At 46.4% G+C, this 16554-nt stretch overlaps 1 protein-coding gene across 3 annotated transcripts in view; it reads right to left on the bottom strand.

The window, feature by feature from the left end:
- Positions 1–16554, bottom strand: part of LRP1 (LDL receptor related protein 1) — an 83873-nt gene that overhangs the window by 29664 nt on the left and 37655 nt on the right. For all 3 annotated transcript variants that reach the window (XM_015587022.2, XM_006908932.2, XM_025044731.1), the window contains 8 exons: positions 13887–14069; positions 13272–13472; positions 11846–12091; positions 3274–3471; positions 1863–2067; positions 1517–1681; positions 637–881; positions 251–382 (listed from right to left, as the gene is read on the bottom strand). In XM_015587022.2, coding sequence (XP_015442508.1) covers positions 251–382; positions 637–881; positions 1517–1681; positions 1863–2067; positions 3274–3471; positions 11846–12091; positions 13272–13472; positions 13887–14069 — 1575 coding nt within the window. The remainder of the gene's footprint in view (positions 1–250; positions 383–636; positions 882–1516; positions 1682–1862; positions 2068–3273; positions 3472–11845; positions 12092–13271; positions 13473–13886; positions 14070–16554) is intronic.

Here is a 16554-nt window from a genome sequence, read left to right as displayed (position 1 = left end):
ATGAGGATCCCTCCTTCTTCTCATTCCTTTTGTTTGCTGCCGGCCTTTGGCTATCAGGAAGCTCCTCCATTGTGTGTAACCCCCCTGCTGGAGTCCCAATCTCTTCTTACAGAGGCTGTCCCTGGGGACTCCCCCATCAGGTCCCTCCTGACTGGACTGTCTATCTTCAATTACAGTGGGGAGCCTGAGTGCTGACACCTTCCCCTGCAGCCTCAGCTCACCACTGGCTCTGGAGGGAGGGGTCTCCTACCATAGCAGGTGGTGTTGTCCTTGTGGAGCTTCATGAGGTGGGGACAGGCGCAGGAAACTGTCCGATTGTAGTTGATAAGACACAGGTGGGAGCAGGGGCCTCGGCCCCCATTGGCCTCACAGGGGTTGGGAGCTACGGGTAGGGGTGGGGAGAGAAGCAAGAACATCCCGTGACTTATTGGCCCCTCCCTGGCCTTTCTCACCTGAACGACCCCTCTTCACCCCTTCTCATCCTCCCCGTTCCAGCACTGCCTGCTGCCAGCTCTTTCCTGTTACCAGGCTGCTCCATCCCATCCTGTCATTCTCGCATAGACCTCCTCCTGTTCTCATTGCCCCCTCCTCTCCTAAGGGCTTCTAACAAGGCTGCTGGCTCCTTCCGGCCCTTACCCATGGGCTGCCGGGAGGGGTGGTACACCTGCAGGTCGAAGGGCTGGGTATTGGTCCTCTGTACCACGGTGACATTGTGGCCAGTCCACTTGTTGGCCTTGGCCAGCGTGTTTGTTCGCCAGTCTGTCCAGTACACCTCCCCACCGTACAGCGTCACTGCAAATGGGTGCGACAGGAACTCGTGTCCCCGAAGCACCTCCATGTGGCCGGAGCCGTCGTAGCGGGCTGAGTAGATGGCATCTGACCTGAGAGAGTGGTCAGGGCAGAGTGAGGGTGCTGGCTGGGGCTGCAGCCTCAGGACACCCTGCGTCAGGTGCCCCTCCGAGGCCCAGGCCCACCACCCCCACCTCAGCACACCGGAGCGTCCCTCCTCCCAACCCTGCTGGTCAGGGAAGGCAGACAGAACAACCAATCGGGCGGCAGGACCACGTGGTGCTAAGTCTAGGATCTCCGCCCTCAGTCCCTAACTCCCCTGCCCCATCACTTCTCTCCAGGACAGCCATTAGCACATAGGGCTTTAGAGAAGGTTAGAAAAAGGCACTCCCTCTGGAGAGACCAATTAGAGAAAGTTCCCCCTTCCCCTGGGCAAACAGAGCCCCCTCAGCAGAGGCAGGAGGTCGTATTTCAGCCCTCTGCCAGGCACTCTGAGCAAGGTGACAGCTGGTCTCTACTCTCTTCTATCCCCATCTCTCCCCTAACCCAGCCTCTCCCCTCAGTGCAGTCCTGCTGGGCCCAGCCCTTGACCATCCTGGTTCTGGATCTAACTCCTCCAGGCCTTCTCACCATCCTCCCCACTGCCAGGTTCTGGGACCCTGGCCCACCCTGGCCCTAGAGAGGAGGGGGAGATGAAGGCCTCCTGGGTGTAGTGGAGGGTACTGACCTGGCGTCGATCCAGAGAATGCGCTTCTCCAGGTAGTCCACGGTTAGCCCATTGGGCCAGCCACCTGAGCCTGTCTCGCGGTGGATGGTGCGGCGCCCTGCCCCACTCATGGAGGCTGCTTCGATTCGGGGCAGGCTGGCGTCCCAGTCTGTCCAAAACAGGATCCTGGGGAATGGGGAAGGGGTTAGGGTGGCCAAGGTCAGGGCCTTGGGGGAGAGGCTGTGGTAGGATCCTAGGTAAAAGGCAGAGGGGGGCTAGAGGTATTAAGGAGACTGGGGTCTCTAGCCAGGATGAATGAGTTTTTGGGGAGAACATGTGGCCAGAAGAGGCTGGGCAAGGTCCTTACCCATCCCGGGGATCCAGCGCAATCGCCCTTGGGTGCTCAATGTCACCGGCCAGCAGGGTGGTCCGAAGGGTCCCATCCAGCTTGGCCACCTCAATCTGGTCCAGGTTACTCTCCACCCAGTAAATGTTGCCTGCAATCCAGTCTACAGCCAGGCCCTCAGGTGTGGCCAGACCATACTGAATCACCACCTCAAAACTGGTCAGGGCTGGAGAAGAGAGCGTCATGGTTGGTTAGTCTCCTGGGGTGGGCTGGATTGAACGCGAGGCATCCTAAAAATCTTCCATGACCCATCCTCAACCCTGACATCTCTGCCAATACCTCTGAAGGGCCTTGGATTCAACTGGGGTTCCTAGACCTCCCCACTGTCTGCATCCAGGCCTCCCACTCCACCGGGAGGTCAAGTGAGAAGGATGCCTGGAAAAAGGAGGGTAGCTACCATCTTCTGCTTGCAGCTCTCTGGAAGAAAGGCTAACCCATGAGAGGAGATCAGGGCAGAGGGTGGAGGCTTTGGGGAACAGTCCTAGACCCAATATGAGAGGATAGAACTTTCTAGAAGTCACTCCACAGACTATCCTGGAGACTGTCTCATGGAAATACATACACACCTACATACATATGTATATGGATTTCATTATTTTAGAAACTGTCGCACAGTATGAACGTGATGACAGTCTACTTAGCTATCACCTTGTTGATTGAAATTTGACGTCTGGGGTGATTCCAAGTTTTCTTTACTACAAACCATGCAAACTCCTCTAGCAACATGTGCTTCTGTCAAGTCTTTGCTCAGATGTCACCTTCTCAAGGGGCTTCTTTGACCATCCAATTTAAAATGTCAACCCCCATTCTCCCTACCTCCCCACCCCCACCTCGTTTCTTTTTACCCACAGTGCTATCCCCTTCTGTCACATTCCGCAGTATACTCATTTGTTTTGTTTATAGCTGATGTTCCTACTGGCATGTACGCTCCATGAGAGCAGACATTTTGGCCTGTTTTGATCACTGCTGCTTCCCCGGGCCCAGTGCGTACATGCTCAAAATGTGTGTTGACTGAATGAAAGAAGTCTGTGATGGGTCGGGCTGCCGTGGGACAGAGGCAGAGTTCAGGTGCCCGATCCCTAAAGGACTTTTTCCTTTCAAGCCTGTAATTCTAGGATTTGGGGAGCCGAGCTCCAGGCCGTTTCAAAGAAAGGCTGATCATTTTGTTAATTATCAGGCTGGCAGCTCTGCTGAGGATAATTAGGGGGCGTCAGGCACTGAGACCCACAGCAAAATTTAACCTAATTAATGAGAGTGTGGGGGATGGGGAGCTAAGGGCCTCCGCTTCGGGCTGAGCACCCAAGCGCCCTGGCCGTGAGCACTGGCCCCCGGCCGCATCAGTCCTGGGCACAGCGTGCAGGTGGCCAGTCACCTCCGTTGTCCAGCAGCTTCCCGCGGTAGATCTTGTCCTCCACCACGTCAGTCCAGTAGAGGGCGCTCTGGCTGAGGTGGAAGTCCAGGGCGATGGTGTTGCGCAGGCCGGGCACCAGGACGCTGTAGTCCCCTTTGTGAAGGTCAATGCGCCGGATCTCGTGGCGGTTGGAGAAGATGATGAAGGGTTTGAAGGGGTCTGAGGAGGGGTGTGATACGGATCAGCAAGGGGCTTGCTTCCTCCATGCTATCCTGTCCAGGGTCGGGACAAAAACAGGGCCACGTACCAAACCTGACGAGATCAGGGGAGGAGGCCAGCATGGCAGGCACTACAAACTCAGAGACAGAAAGCAACCACATAGGATGGTCTGAACAAAAAAATTCCTGACTAAAAGTGAGCCATGGGTAGTTTTGTCTCAGACCTGTAGCTTCCTTGACAAAGGTCAATCTTTACCTTAACTGAGCCTGTCTATTGTCTTTTTGCATCTAAGATAACATACCTTTGAAATGTCCAAGTAATCTTCTCTACCAGACTCCTCAGGGTGCAACCCACCTCACCAGAGCCCGAGTCCACTGAATCCCTCCTTGTTATCTTCTTCCCCTAATACCATCACTATGTGCTGCAAATGTTAATTATTAACTATCCTGTACCCACCAGTGTAAAAGAAGCATGTGTCTCTCCATTTTTTACTTTTTATCTAATCCCAGAGATTTCTCTGCTTTGCTTTCTCTGGCCCCTTTAATGTGCCAACGATGGATTTTATTTAACCCTCCTAACACCTCATCCCTTGACTCTAATGTATAAATTAAGCTGCAAAACTTTCATTTTCTGGAACATTTTCTCAGTTTGTTGAAATTTTGTTTCCTGGCAAATGTTGTCGGTTTGGCTCAAATAAACTCATAAAAATTCTCTACAGGTCTGGACGTTTCTTATATTGCCATTTACTTGGCATAGTTGGCAAGATTCCAAAGAAGCCCACCCAGGACCACCCTGTGGACACGGACCCAATGTTAGGTATCAGCAGGGGCAAACTGTGCCCCACCGGCTCCCCATTTTGCATCGGGTGAACTTGGGTGTTTTTCTTGGAATCTGGATCTCCTTGTTTTAAGGTAGGAGGCCCTGACTTTATTCAAGATATTCTTAAAAAAAAAAAAAATCCTCGAGGTGGCATTAAAAGATAAGCGTCAAGATAATCCAGGCTAATGATAAGAGTTGAGATAACTCAGGGACAGGAGGAAAAAGATGAGTGGCTGATTTTTAATTTTGGCTTTTCAATTAGAATTGCTTACTGAGAGGCTGAAAAAAACCTTTTGCTAGATAAATGAGAGTCTGAACTCATTCAGCTCTGAAGATAACAGGTATTTACTCTCTCTACCTCGAATTTTGAGTATTCTTAGCTGACCAAGAATTCATACGTAGGTGTCTGAGGGTACCCCTCAAGATAAGCAGGGTCCCATAGGGAATTCCAACACAACTGTAATTAAATAAGTGACTTGTCCAGAGATGCACAATAAAGGCTGGCTATCTAGTGCTCCGAGTCCTCATGGTTGTATTAAACATCTGGGGAGAGAGACCAAGACATGTAAGAGGGTTGGAGTGACCTGGGAGGTGACAGACTCAACCCGTAAGCAGCACTTTACCCTACTACACAATATCCCTAGAAATTTGTTCAGACTCTGCAGATCTCAAAAGAAAACTAAAATTAACATGAGAAATCGTGCCTCCAAGCCTGACAAGCCCCCAGCCCCATTAATACTCCTGCAAATGTACAATTCATAGGGAGCCTTTACTTGCAACTACTTACAGGAATGGGAAGATTTTACTAAAAGTGCAAAATAGATGGCAAAATAGAACTCTTTTGACACCTAAATTCATTTCCTTGCATGTACAATAGAAAAAAAGCTAGTTCTAAAATCAAACTGAATGAATGGGAGGCTTACATCAATTGGCAAATAGAAGCCTCTGAAACTGAGCACAGAGAGACCTTCTTCTCTCCAAGAAGTTAATAACAAAAATTTAGAGATTGCCTCTGAACTAAAGACGGTTTCCAAAGCTGCTCCATGCCAACACCCACTTTTCCCTCTTCTCCAACTTCCCTGCTATACCCTTTACTTTGTTGTCCGGACTTACTCTTCTTTACTCCTCCCCCTTCTCTCTTTCTTCCATGCCTTTTCCAGCACAGCTCGCTATTGACCTAGGGGACACTAAGAATAGAAAACTAGACCAGTATAGATAAGGGAAAAAAAAAAAAAATTCTTTGGAGAAAAGCCTGTCTGAGGCAGAGAGGAACCAGCGATTAAATACATTCCTTAGACTAGAACAGAATTGAGAATTTACCTAAAGATTTCCCCACCTTCTCCAGCACCGTGAGGGGTTTGCAAAGGAATGTAATTTAACTGTTAGAACATATAATCCTGGCTCTTCTGACCTATTCCAATTAATATACCCACTTGTTTCTGAGAGCAAAGCAACAGAATGCTGAAATAAGATCTGGCAATGTAAAAGAGAGACTGATGATCCAGTGCTTGATTTCTTTGAATATTTAAAAAAAAAAAAAACTTTCAAACAATACTCAGCTCTATCTCCAGACAGTTTTAAATATCATCAAAATGATCCCTTACTAAATTCAACATTTTTGGAAGGACTAGGTGAAGAGCTTATAACTGATTAAACAACATAAATTAAACTGGCTGAGCACACGTACTAATGAACTGGCAATTCTGGCTGATCAACTATCTAAAACTATTCAAAAGAGAGAAAAAGACAAAGCTGCCAAAATCATGAACTTGCAGCTCCAGCAATTAAGCAATCAGGTCAGTTCTCCCCTAAGGTCTTTTAGATAGGGGGAAAGAGGAGTCTGTTTTTATTGTGAGAAGTCAGGTCACCTTAAGAAGGATTACAGCAAACTGAAATGGGATTTAGAAAAAGAACAGAAACAGAAGCTAAGGTAGGGCTGCCCTGAGGACTACGAGAAGGCATTTCCCCTTCTCCTTACTAATACTTTAGGAAAAATTGAAATTACCATAAAAACTGTGGAGACCCTTGTTGATATTGGGGCTAATTAATCTGTTCTTGATCCTACAAAATTAAGTTGCCCTTTCCCTCGGACTAAATTTCTGTACAAGTGGTAGGGACATCTAATCAACCAGTGTCCTTTTAAAAACCAGAACCTATTCCCTTCCAGCTAGGAAACATTATGGGGCAACATATGTTTTTACTAGTAAAATCTGCCCCGAATCACCTGATGGGGCGAGACTCTGGAAACCAAAGATGCCCATATATCCTTTTCCCAGAAGGGTGAAATGTATTTAGAACTAAAACAGATACTGAGCCAATTGGAAAAATAATGATTTTAAAGGAATCTCAACAAGAGGAAACTAATCTTGAGACTGACTGACTTTTGCTACAGGACATCCCAACTTTCCAGGACGGGTATCGGAAAGATTAAGTCAGCTACTCCTATTTGAAAAACTATTGAAGATACTTTGCCGCTACCTACTATTCATCAGTATCCTTTAAGACCTGATGCACTAGCTGGAATTAAGCCCATTATGGAAGATTACTTAAAGGGAGCTTATAATTTCATGTATGAGCACTTGTAATTCTATTCTCCCAGTGAAGAAACTCAATGGGAAAGGATGGAGATTTGTATAGGATCTCGTAGCTATAAATAAAATAGCTATTCCCAGACATCCTGTAGTTCCAAATCTACATGCCCTTACTATTAGCTATTCCTGTGGACTGTCAATATTTTTCAGTGATAGATTTACCTAATGCCTTCTTCAGCATTTATTTATATACATATACATACATACATATACATATATATATGAATGACAGGAAATACCTCTTTGCTTTTACCTGGGAGGATCTTGAGTTTACTTGGACAGTAATGCCCCAGGGATATATTAAGAATCCCACCTATTTCTCTCAGATACTAACTGATTTGAATGATGTTGAATTTCCCAGAAATTCCACTCTAATCCAATATGTGGATGATTTACTTTTATGCTCTAGGACATCAATTCGACTAAGAGGACACAATTACCTATTCAAACAGCTAGTCATAAAGGGACATGGGGTCTCAAAGGACAAGCTTTGATTCTGTTTACCCCAAGTAAGATACCTAGGTTATCTAATAAGTAAAGATAAGGTACTAATTAACCCTGAAAGACTCAGAGGAATCCTATCCTTTCCTCTTCTAAAAATAAACAAACAAAAAAACAGCTTAGAGGGTTCCTGTATTTGACTAGATACTGTCACAACTGGGTTCCAGATTTTTCATTAATGGCCCAGCCTCTATACGTCTTGTTAACATCAGATTGACCTAATCCGATTCAATGGAACCCCAAAGGGAAACAAGCTCTAGAGGAAGTATTATCTAAAGCTCCCAGTCTGGGACACCTTAATTACAAACTTTCTTCTTTTTTATGCATGAAAATAAAGAAAATGCTTTGGGATTTTAACTCAAAAACATAGATCATCATAGACCTGTAGGACATTATAGTCAGGAATAGACTCAGCAGCCCAAGGACTCCCTCCCTGCATGACAGCCATCTCTGCTATAGCCATGTTATGCAAACAAACAGAAGAAATAGCAATGGGCTCTACTTTAATTGTGTTCCTCATAAATCCGTTGAATCTCCACTGAACTCTCATCACACTCAATACTTCTGTCAGTCGACTTTCTTCTTATGAAGCAGTCTTGTTTTCCGCACCTAATATTACTTTAACTCAATGTAACAGTCTTAACCCAGCAACTTTGCGACCTTCTTTGCAGGATGAAGACATTTACGGTTGTGTTTTGCTTCCTGACCACCTCCTAGGAACGGTTTACAGGAAACACCTATGGATAACACTGACTTAATCTGGACCTTATCTGTAAGATGAATAGGGACATTACTGAGCTGAATATGCAATAATTTCTATGGTGGACATAAGTGAAGGTTCTCATTTATCTGAATGAAATAAGATCTGCCCAATAAGTTGAATTAATTGTTCTAACTCGACTTGCAATTGGCCAAATATAGAATAGCCAGTATTTATTTACACAGCCTTTGGTGTAGCTTACGGCTTTGGAATGTTGTAGAAGCAGTGATGCCTCTTGACTTCCTCAGGGCAGCCCGTAAAGAATGGAAAATAGGTTGCAGAATTATCAGATGTCATACAGCAACCAAAACAATTGGCAATTATAAAAATTCCAGGACATTCTAAAGCTGCCACCATAGAAGCAAAAGGAAATAATTTAGCTGATGCTGCAGCTAGACAAACAGCAATAAGCAATCAAATTATGCAGACCTGAGAATGTTTCTTGTTCCCTATTAAATCAATAAAAGACTCTCTTTTACAGTTCCAATGGACAGCTACAGAAGAAAAGAGATATGGCTACAAAAAGGAAGAAACTTCGACCTAGACAAATGAATATGGTTGGACCCAATCAGAAACCAATCTTACCTGTAAGGGCTCAATTACCTATACTTCGACATGTACATGAACTAACACAAGGGGGTCCTGAAAAAATGATTTCATGGAGTAAACACTATTACTGGAAACCTCCTACTGTAGCTTATAAAGTATATAGCAGGCCTTCTATCTGTCCAAAATATAACCCTGGAAAACCACTCCACAGGTCCCAAGGACATTTTCCACTTCCTTCAGGTCCATTTGAGGTATGGTAATTGGATTTTATCCAATTGTCACTATCGTAAGTATACAAATATGTATTAGTTATGATTTGTGTGTTCTAACACTGGGTTGAGGCATTCTCTTGCAGGAGAGTGATAGATTTAACAGTAGATAAATTACTATTGGGAAAAAAATTCTCAATTGAAGAAGTCCCTTTAAGTTACATAGTGACCGAGGGACTCATTTAACCGGAAAAATAATGCAATACATTTGTAACATTTGGCCTATTCTACAGCATTTTCATTGCGCTTATCACCCTAGTCTTCTGGATCGGTGGAACGTACAAAAGGTACAATTAAAACTCAACTAGGTAAATTTTCAGAAGCTTTTAATCTCCTCTGTCCAGAAGCTCTTCTTATAGTGCTCTCCAACCTGAGACCTACTCCTTTTGGGAAACATAGACTTTCTCCTCACTAAATAGTCACTGGTCACTCTAAGCATCTGAAGGGACATATAACCCAATCTTTTTAAAAGAAGACATTCTGCATTATTATCAAGAACTTATTAACCAGCTTAAAGAAACTGATAAATTAGTAACTGATTCCTTTCACAGTGTGCTCCCAGAAGACGAAGATTTCAAAGATGACGATTTACAACCAGATTTTGTTCATTGGAAAAGACATCAATTAAAGACTCTCTCCAACCTCATTGGAAGGGACCTTATCAGGTATTACTAAATAATCCATGTGCAGTTAAATTTAAAGATGTTAATGATTCACATTTCTCATCAAAAAAAAAAAAAAAAGTGCCTAACCGTGAATGGATATCTGCCCCTGTCTCTGACACTTGCCTGTGCCTACAGCAGTCATCAAAGAAAGCCTCCTCAGAGATGAGAAGCCACTGACATCACAGGTAGTCAGTTGTCCCAAGACATCAACAAGATCTGTATACTTACAAATCGATGTTGAGTGCAAAAAACATTTGATTGTCTTTATCTGTCTGCTAAGATTAATCATAATCATAGTTATACTTGTTCTTTGTGCTTTTCTCAAACCTCATTATACAGCCCAACTGTTAATAATTGCTGAAGATTTATAAGTTTTGTATTATCAATAATACTCATATTATGGTTTCTCTTTTGAAATTTCGAAGGAACGTTATTGCAGAAGGAAGGAATGTGTGTGTTTTTGAGAGAAGTTAAAAGAAAGTAGTTTGTCATAATAAGTTGGTTATTTCTGAATGAGTAAAAAAGACAAACTAAGAAGGACAAAGGAAGTTGTAGGTTTGCAGAAAAGAAATCTTAAGAAATTTTATGTATGAATAATACTAGAACCCAACTATGGGAACATGCTTACCTCCTAACCCATCAAGGGCTACTATGTTAATTTAGATGGAAGCTAAAGTGGTTGTGAAAAAAACAATGGCCCTCTATAATGCTTTCTGAGGCACAGGAAATTTACTTAGGAAAAACTCTTAATGTCCTCCTGGCCTCCGGAAATTTTTTTGATGGTAATTGTAATTTATATCATTGTGTTCTTAGAGCCTTGGCCCCAATTAAAACTTAATGTTACTGTTCCCAATTATACAACTAGCAGCACTCAGATTAATAGTGAACGACAGACACTTGAATGCTTCCAATGGGAAGTAGATAGGCCGTATTAAAATAATAATAACAACAATAATAATACCAATAAATGGGAACCCATCTCATGGTCAGATTGTGAAAACCAAAGAGGTATATGATTGTGCCTTCAAATTATAAGTAATGTTATACTAGATGCAAAATACAGAAAAGTGAAGCAGACGGTAAAACTTGGATTCTGATCATTTGTAAGTTAGAAATGGTCCAGAGTGTTTTTTCTTAATGAAGGCCCATAAAACCTGACTGCCTCCCATTTACCTGCCTTTCTCTTTTGAGAAAAATTTGGCCTTGACTTCTATCCAAGGTTATGGTCTTGCTCCATCCCCAGTGGTCCACCATTTCAGCAAGACAAATGATGACACCGTGACTTCCTAGGAATGAGCCTTCCTAATACTGTGGGACCACATTATCCAACCAAGAGCTTGGTCATTACTACGTCCTTCAGATTGACTTATGTCCAAAATGGGGAAGTGTGGACAAAAACAGGGCCACGTACCAAACCTGACGAGATCAGGGGAGGAGGCCAGCATGGCAGGCACTACAAACTCAGAGACAGAAAGCAACCACATAGGATGGTCTGAACAAAAAAATTCCTGACTAAAAGTGAGCCATGGGTAGTTTTGTCTCAGACCTGTAGCTTCCTTGACAAAGGTCAATCTTTACCTTAACTGAGCCTGTCTATTGTCTTTTTGCATCTAAGATAACATACCTTTGAAATGACCAAGTAATCTGCTTTACCAGACCCCTCAGGGTGCAACCCACCTCACCAGAGCCCGAGTCCACTGAATCCCTCCTTGTTATCTTCTTCCCCCAATACCATCACTATGTGCTGCAAATGTTAATTATTAACTATCCTGTACCCACCAGTGTAAAAGAAGCATGTGTCTCTCCATTTTTTACTTTATATCTAATCCCAGAGATTTCTCTGCTTTGCTTTCTCTGGCCCCTTTAATGTGCCAACGATGGATTTTATTTAACCCTCCTTATATCTCCTCCTTTGACTCTAATGTATAAATTAAGCTGCAAAACTGCCATTCTCCAGAGCATTTTTTCAATCTGTTGTGGTTTTGCTTCCTGGCAATTGTCAGTTTGGCTCAAATAAACTCATAAAAATTCTCTACAGGTATGGACATTTCTCACATCGACAAGGGGCAGGCAGGGTCTCTGTTGGCCCTGGCGCTGGGCCTGGATGGAAACCTCAGCCTTTGGCATTTGGCCGCCTAGGCCCAGCCCACAGCAACTCAAGGGCCTGCCTCGGCCTGCCCAACAGGCTGGCTGCCCCACCACCCCCAACCCGTGCTTTACCCAGGCTTCGGCAGCTCTCGCCATCTGGCTCCAGCACCCAGCCCTCGTAACAGGAGCACTTCACGCTGAACTTGTTCTGGTCACATTTCTGGCTGCACTTGAGGTGCTTGGCACAGTAGCTCTGGATCTGACAGGTATGGTTGTCGGGCCCGAGCTCCATGCCCAGAGGGCATGAACACACAATGCCTTCGCCAGGTGCCACCGAGCAGTTGTGGCTGCAGCCGCCATTATTCAGAGAACACTGGTCTAGGGGACACAGAGGAGGGGACAAGATCAAGGTCAGGATCCTGGAGGAGGCAGGGCCATGGCCCTGCTGGGCCCCAAGTCTGGGACAGCCCAGACAGAGGCCTGGCACCCTGCCTGTAGCATCCTTCTTTTCCATTCCTGGCCAACCCTCTGTCCCGCTTCCCAGGCTTTCTCAGGACCAGGGTTGGGACTCCAGCATCCAGCACCGGGCCCATCCCTCCAAGTCCACGTCTCACATCATGGCTGCATCTCTCTGGTCTCTACTTCTCTGCCTCTTGAGCTTATGGTGGCGGCCCCAGCTCTTTGCCTCTTTGGGAGGGCCGGAAATCCATTCCCCTTCCCTCTTTCTCTACTGATTTGTGGTGGGCTACGGTAGGGAACATCCTGCCCTGGGTCCTGACACATCCTGGGATCTTCCAGCTTTGACAGACGGCCCATCAGCAATTCTCAGGGCCTGTCCCAACCTGCCATATCTCTCACTCCTCCTCCTTCCAGGAACTGATGCTCTGCCTGGCTCACAGGAGATAAGGCTGCTCTGCTCCTCATCCCCAAGTCACACGACGTGGCCCTCCCTGACCCTCATTTCTTTTGATCTCGAATGCATACCCTTCTCCCTCCACATTCTCACTCACTCTGAAAGATCTACTTGTCCTTGAGAACCCAGTTAAACCCTCACCTCCTCTGGGAAGCCTGCCCTGACCCATCCACTCATCCTGGTGCCTTTGTCTCGAAAGCTGGCTCTGCACTACTCTGTGGTACAAGTGTGGGTGAGGGGTCTGTGCCTGCAATGAGGAATTGCACTGCACGGTCTCCACAAGCACTTTAGCAACTGCATGACCTTGGAGCAGTTATTTAACTTCTCTCTGCCTCAGTTTTCTCACCTGTAAGATGGAGATAATGAGTATCTGCCTCACATGGCTGCTTTATAAATGCTATAATAGCGTAGTGTGATGCTCTTAAAACAGCATTTTGCTAAGGTGAGTCATGAATCAACGTGGGTTGTTAGTAACTGTTTTGGGTACTACTTGCTCAGCAGCTAGAGCTGCCCTTTCCTAGTCTCAGACCTCTCCCCACAGAGTTTATCCTGTTCCACCTGCCCTGGCCCTGGCCCTGGCCCAGACTCCTTGCCCAGCCACCCACCCCACGCCTCTCCTGGGCCTCTCCTAGGCCCGGGCCTCACCGCAGAGCTCTCCTTCATCTGAGCCGTCTCCACAGTCATCATTGCCATCACACAGCTTATCAGGGGGCAGGCAGACTGAGGTGTTGTTGGCACAGGGGTGCGAGGGTGGCCTGCAGGCCAAGGACTCACAGTTCTCCTCATCTGAGTTATCTTCACAGTCGCTGTCACCGTCACATACCCATGCTTTGCTGATGCACCGAGCTGATGGACAGGTATAGAATAAGGGGCCAGGCCTGGACGGCAGGGCTCCCTGTGTCCTTCCCAGACCCAGTGGAGTTCTCTAATAGGGTCATGACCACAAGAGTCCCCTAGGAACCTTGAGGCTTTTCTGTCAAATTCACACAGGCAACGAAGAAGGCAGGAATCTGCAGGAGGTGCTGAAGCTCTACTCTGTTGATTCCCAGGGCCCTTCGGGCCCTTAGCCCAGGCTCTGGCCCCTTCATACCTTCCCCATGCATCACGCACATGCTTTTTGTGTACAGCCTTCTGCCTCAATGTCCCCACCCCCACCCCTCACGGTACAGTACTATCTCCCTCGCTGCTGCTCTGCTCTCATCGTGGTTTCCCCCCGTCCATGTTGCCCTATTCCAAGCTCCCTCTAATACTTCTTTTTACCGGAGTCCTTGCAGCCAAACTTGACATTGGGGTCACAGACGTGGGTCACTCCCTCACAGCTCTTCTCATCACTGGAGTCCATGCAGTCAGTGTCCCCATCACAGCGCCACCGCAGGGGAATGCACAGACCATCCAGCCGGCACTGGAACTCATCATTGTGGCAGCCACCAGGAGGCCTCGTGGCTACAGGAGGACAGGTGAAGGGTATTAGGTGCGGGTAAGGGCTCTAGGTCAGCCATTGCCATCTCTGCCTTCCCAATTCCTCTCTTGCTATGCCTAGCTCGAGACTATGAACAGAAATAGGGATGGAGAGCTCTCTGAGCCCTGCTGACACTCCTTGGAAGCATTAACTGAGAGTCAGGGATGTTACACTTTCCAGGACCCCAAAGATCATCTCGTCTAACCTTCTTATTTTATACACAAGAGCTTGACTGGATAAGCAATTTGCTAGATCAGAGCTCAACTGCCCCCCGCCTTAGTCTAGCCTGTGTTTCATTCATTCACTCCACAGATACTTATTGATAGCCTACTGTGTGTCGGGCACTGTTCCAGGTGCCGGCATGAACAAGACAAAGTCCTACCATAAAGGAGCTGAAGTTCTATTGGGGAAGTGAGACCACGAAGATATGACACAGAGATCCAGAATGGAATGACAAATAGTGACTAAAGCTATGGAAACCAAGCTGTGTCAAGGCTAGAGAGGGCTGGGGATGCTACTTTAGATGGAACAATCAAGGAAACCCTCTGAGCAGGAGAAATTTGAGCAGAAGCCTGAATGGTTGAGCCACGAGAATACCTGGAGGTGCCTTCCAGGCAGAAGGAATAGCTAATGCAAAGTCTCTGAGATGGGACTAAGTCGAGCATATTCGAAAAATACCCAAGGTATATTTGGGCTGCACAGCCAGAATAGAGTGAAGGGGAGACGAATGGCGGGACCATAGGTCGGAGAGGTGGGGAAGTCCTGAAGGCCACAGAATGGTGTTCGGCACTGATTCTAAGTGTGTAGGGAGCCAGTATAGGCTTGAGGGCAGGGCTGGGATGTAATCTGACTTAGGTTCTACAGAATCACTCTGGCTGCTGCACTGAGATCTGACTCAGGAGCTGGAAAAGGAGCAGGAGCAGCACCTGGGAGCCTTACTTCACACTCACGCTGTTGCTGCAAGCCCCACTCCTCCTGCCTGCCCCATCATGAACACAGCCGATGTCCTCATCTTGTGTCTGGACTTCAGCAGCAGCCTCTAAGCTGATTTTCCCTCCTTGGGGCCTCTGAATCTCTTTCCAGTCTAATTTCCATCCAGGACCGCCTTCTGAAAGACCTACCTTTCGTCACCTTCCAGCTTCAAAATCCTCTGAACGTCACCTGCTGCAATCTGCCCCCCTTCGACACAGCCTCATTTCTTGCTGTCTCCTCCAACCTAAGGGGCCCCACCCGGCCCCACTGGCCCCCACAGGAGTGCCCAGTTTCTCACTTTAGGTCTTATCGCTGGGTTCTCCAGGCCACCTCGACCTCTACCCTGAAGACTCTCCTGCTTGTCCATTTACCCACAGTGTAATCCATTATCAGGGCCCAGTTCAAGCCCCATCTCCTCACGAATGGTCCCAGACCATTCCAGCTCACAACCACAGTTAACGATCGCTATGAACCGTGACATCCCTGGTCCTGCAGGCCAGGCCCCTGCACAGCTCCTCTCATTTCACAGAAGAGGAAGCCAAGGCTTAACGGAAGCAACTTCCTTTAAGGACTGGGAGCTCTTGCCACCATGCCATGCACAGGCCTCCAGGCGGCCCTTCTCAGAATCCCAAGGCACCTGTTCCCTCACCCAGCCCTTGTCGTTGATGGCCCTGGAGATTCAGTTACTGTCTCCCAGGCCTGGGTGTCACTTCCTATATTCCCTCTCAGTGCTGGGCCCATAGTAGGTGCTCAATGCTCAGTACTGTTCCCACTCTGTACACTGTTCCCACCTTAACTTGACAAAGCAGAGGTTGTAAGCTGGTGGCCCAAGGGCCAGATGAGGACTGTAAAAAGATTTTGGCCTGCACCGTTTTTAAAACTTTTAAAACCAATCGCCAGTTGTTATATGAGTTGATTTAAAAAGATGCTGAAGTCCTAACTCATAGTACTTGTAAATGTGACCTTATTTAGTAAAAGCTTTTTGCAGATGATCGATTTAAGATGAAGTCATTAGGGTGAACCTTAATCCAATACTACTGTGTCCTTACATAAAGAGGAAATATGGACATAGAGACAGACACACACACATAGGAAGAACACCACGTGAAGATGAAGATAGAGATCAGGGTGTAGCATGTACAAGCCAAGGAATGTCAAAGATTGCCAGCAAACATTAGAATCTAGGAGAGAGGTCTGGAATAGATTCTCCCTCACAGAACCTCAGGAGGAACCAATTCTGCCGACATTTTGGTTTTGGACTTCTAGCCTCCAGAACGGTGAGGCAATAAATTTCTATTGTTTTTCAAACAATCATTTTGTGGTACTTTATTGTGATATCTCTAGGAAACTAATATACCAGTATTTAAAAATAGGGAGACTTCACATAAAAGTCTGAATTTCTGACTTCTCTTGAAGCCGGGGCAACCCTTGGTCTGCATTCTTCCACAGTAATAGTCGGCCAGAGCTGAGAAACCAACATGCCTTAAGAGGGTCTAT

Source organism: Pteropus alecto, unplaced genomic scaffold (genome assembly GCF_000325575.1).
Source record: "Pteropus alecto unplaced genomic scaffold, ASM32557v1 scaffold433, whole genome shotgun sequence".
Classification (NCBI taxonomy): Eukaryota; Metazoa; Chordata; class Mammalia; order Chiroptera; family Pteropodidae; genus Pteropus; species Pteropus alecto.
The sequence above is the reverse complement of the archived record's forward strand: the minus strand, read 5'-3'. Positions and strand labels throughout refer to the sequence as shown.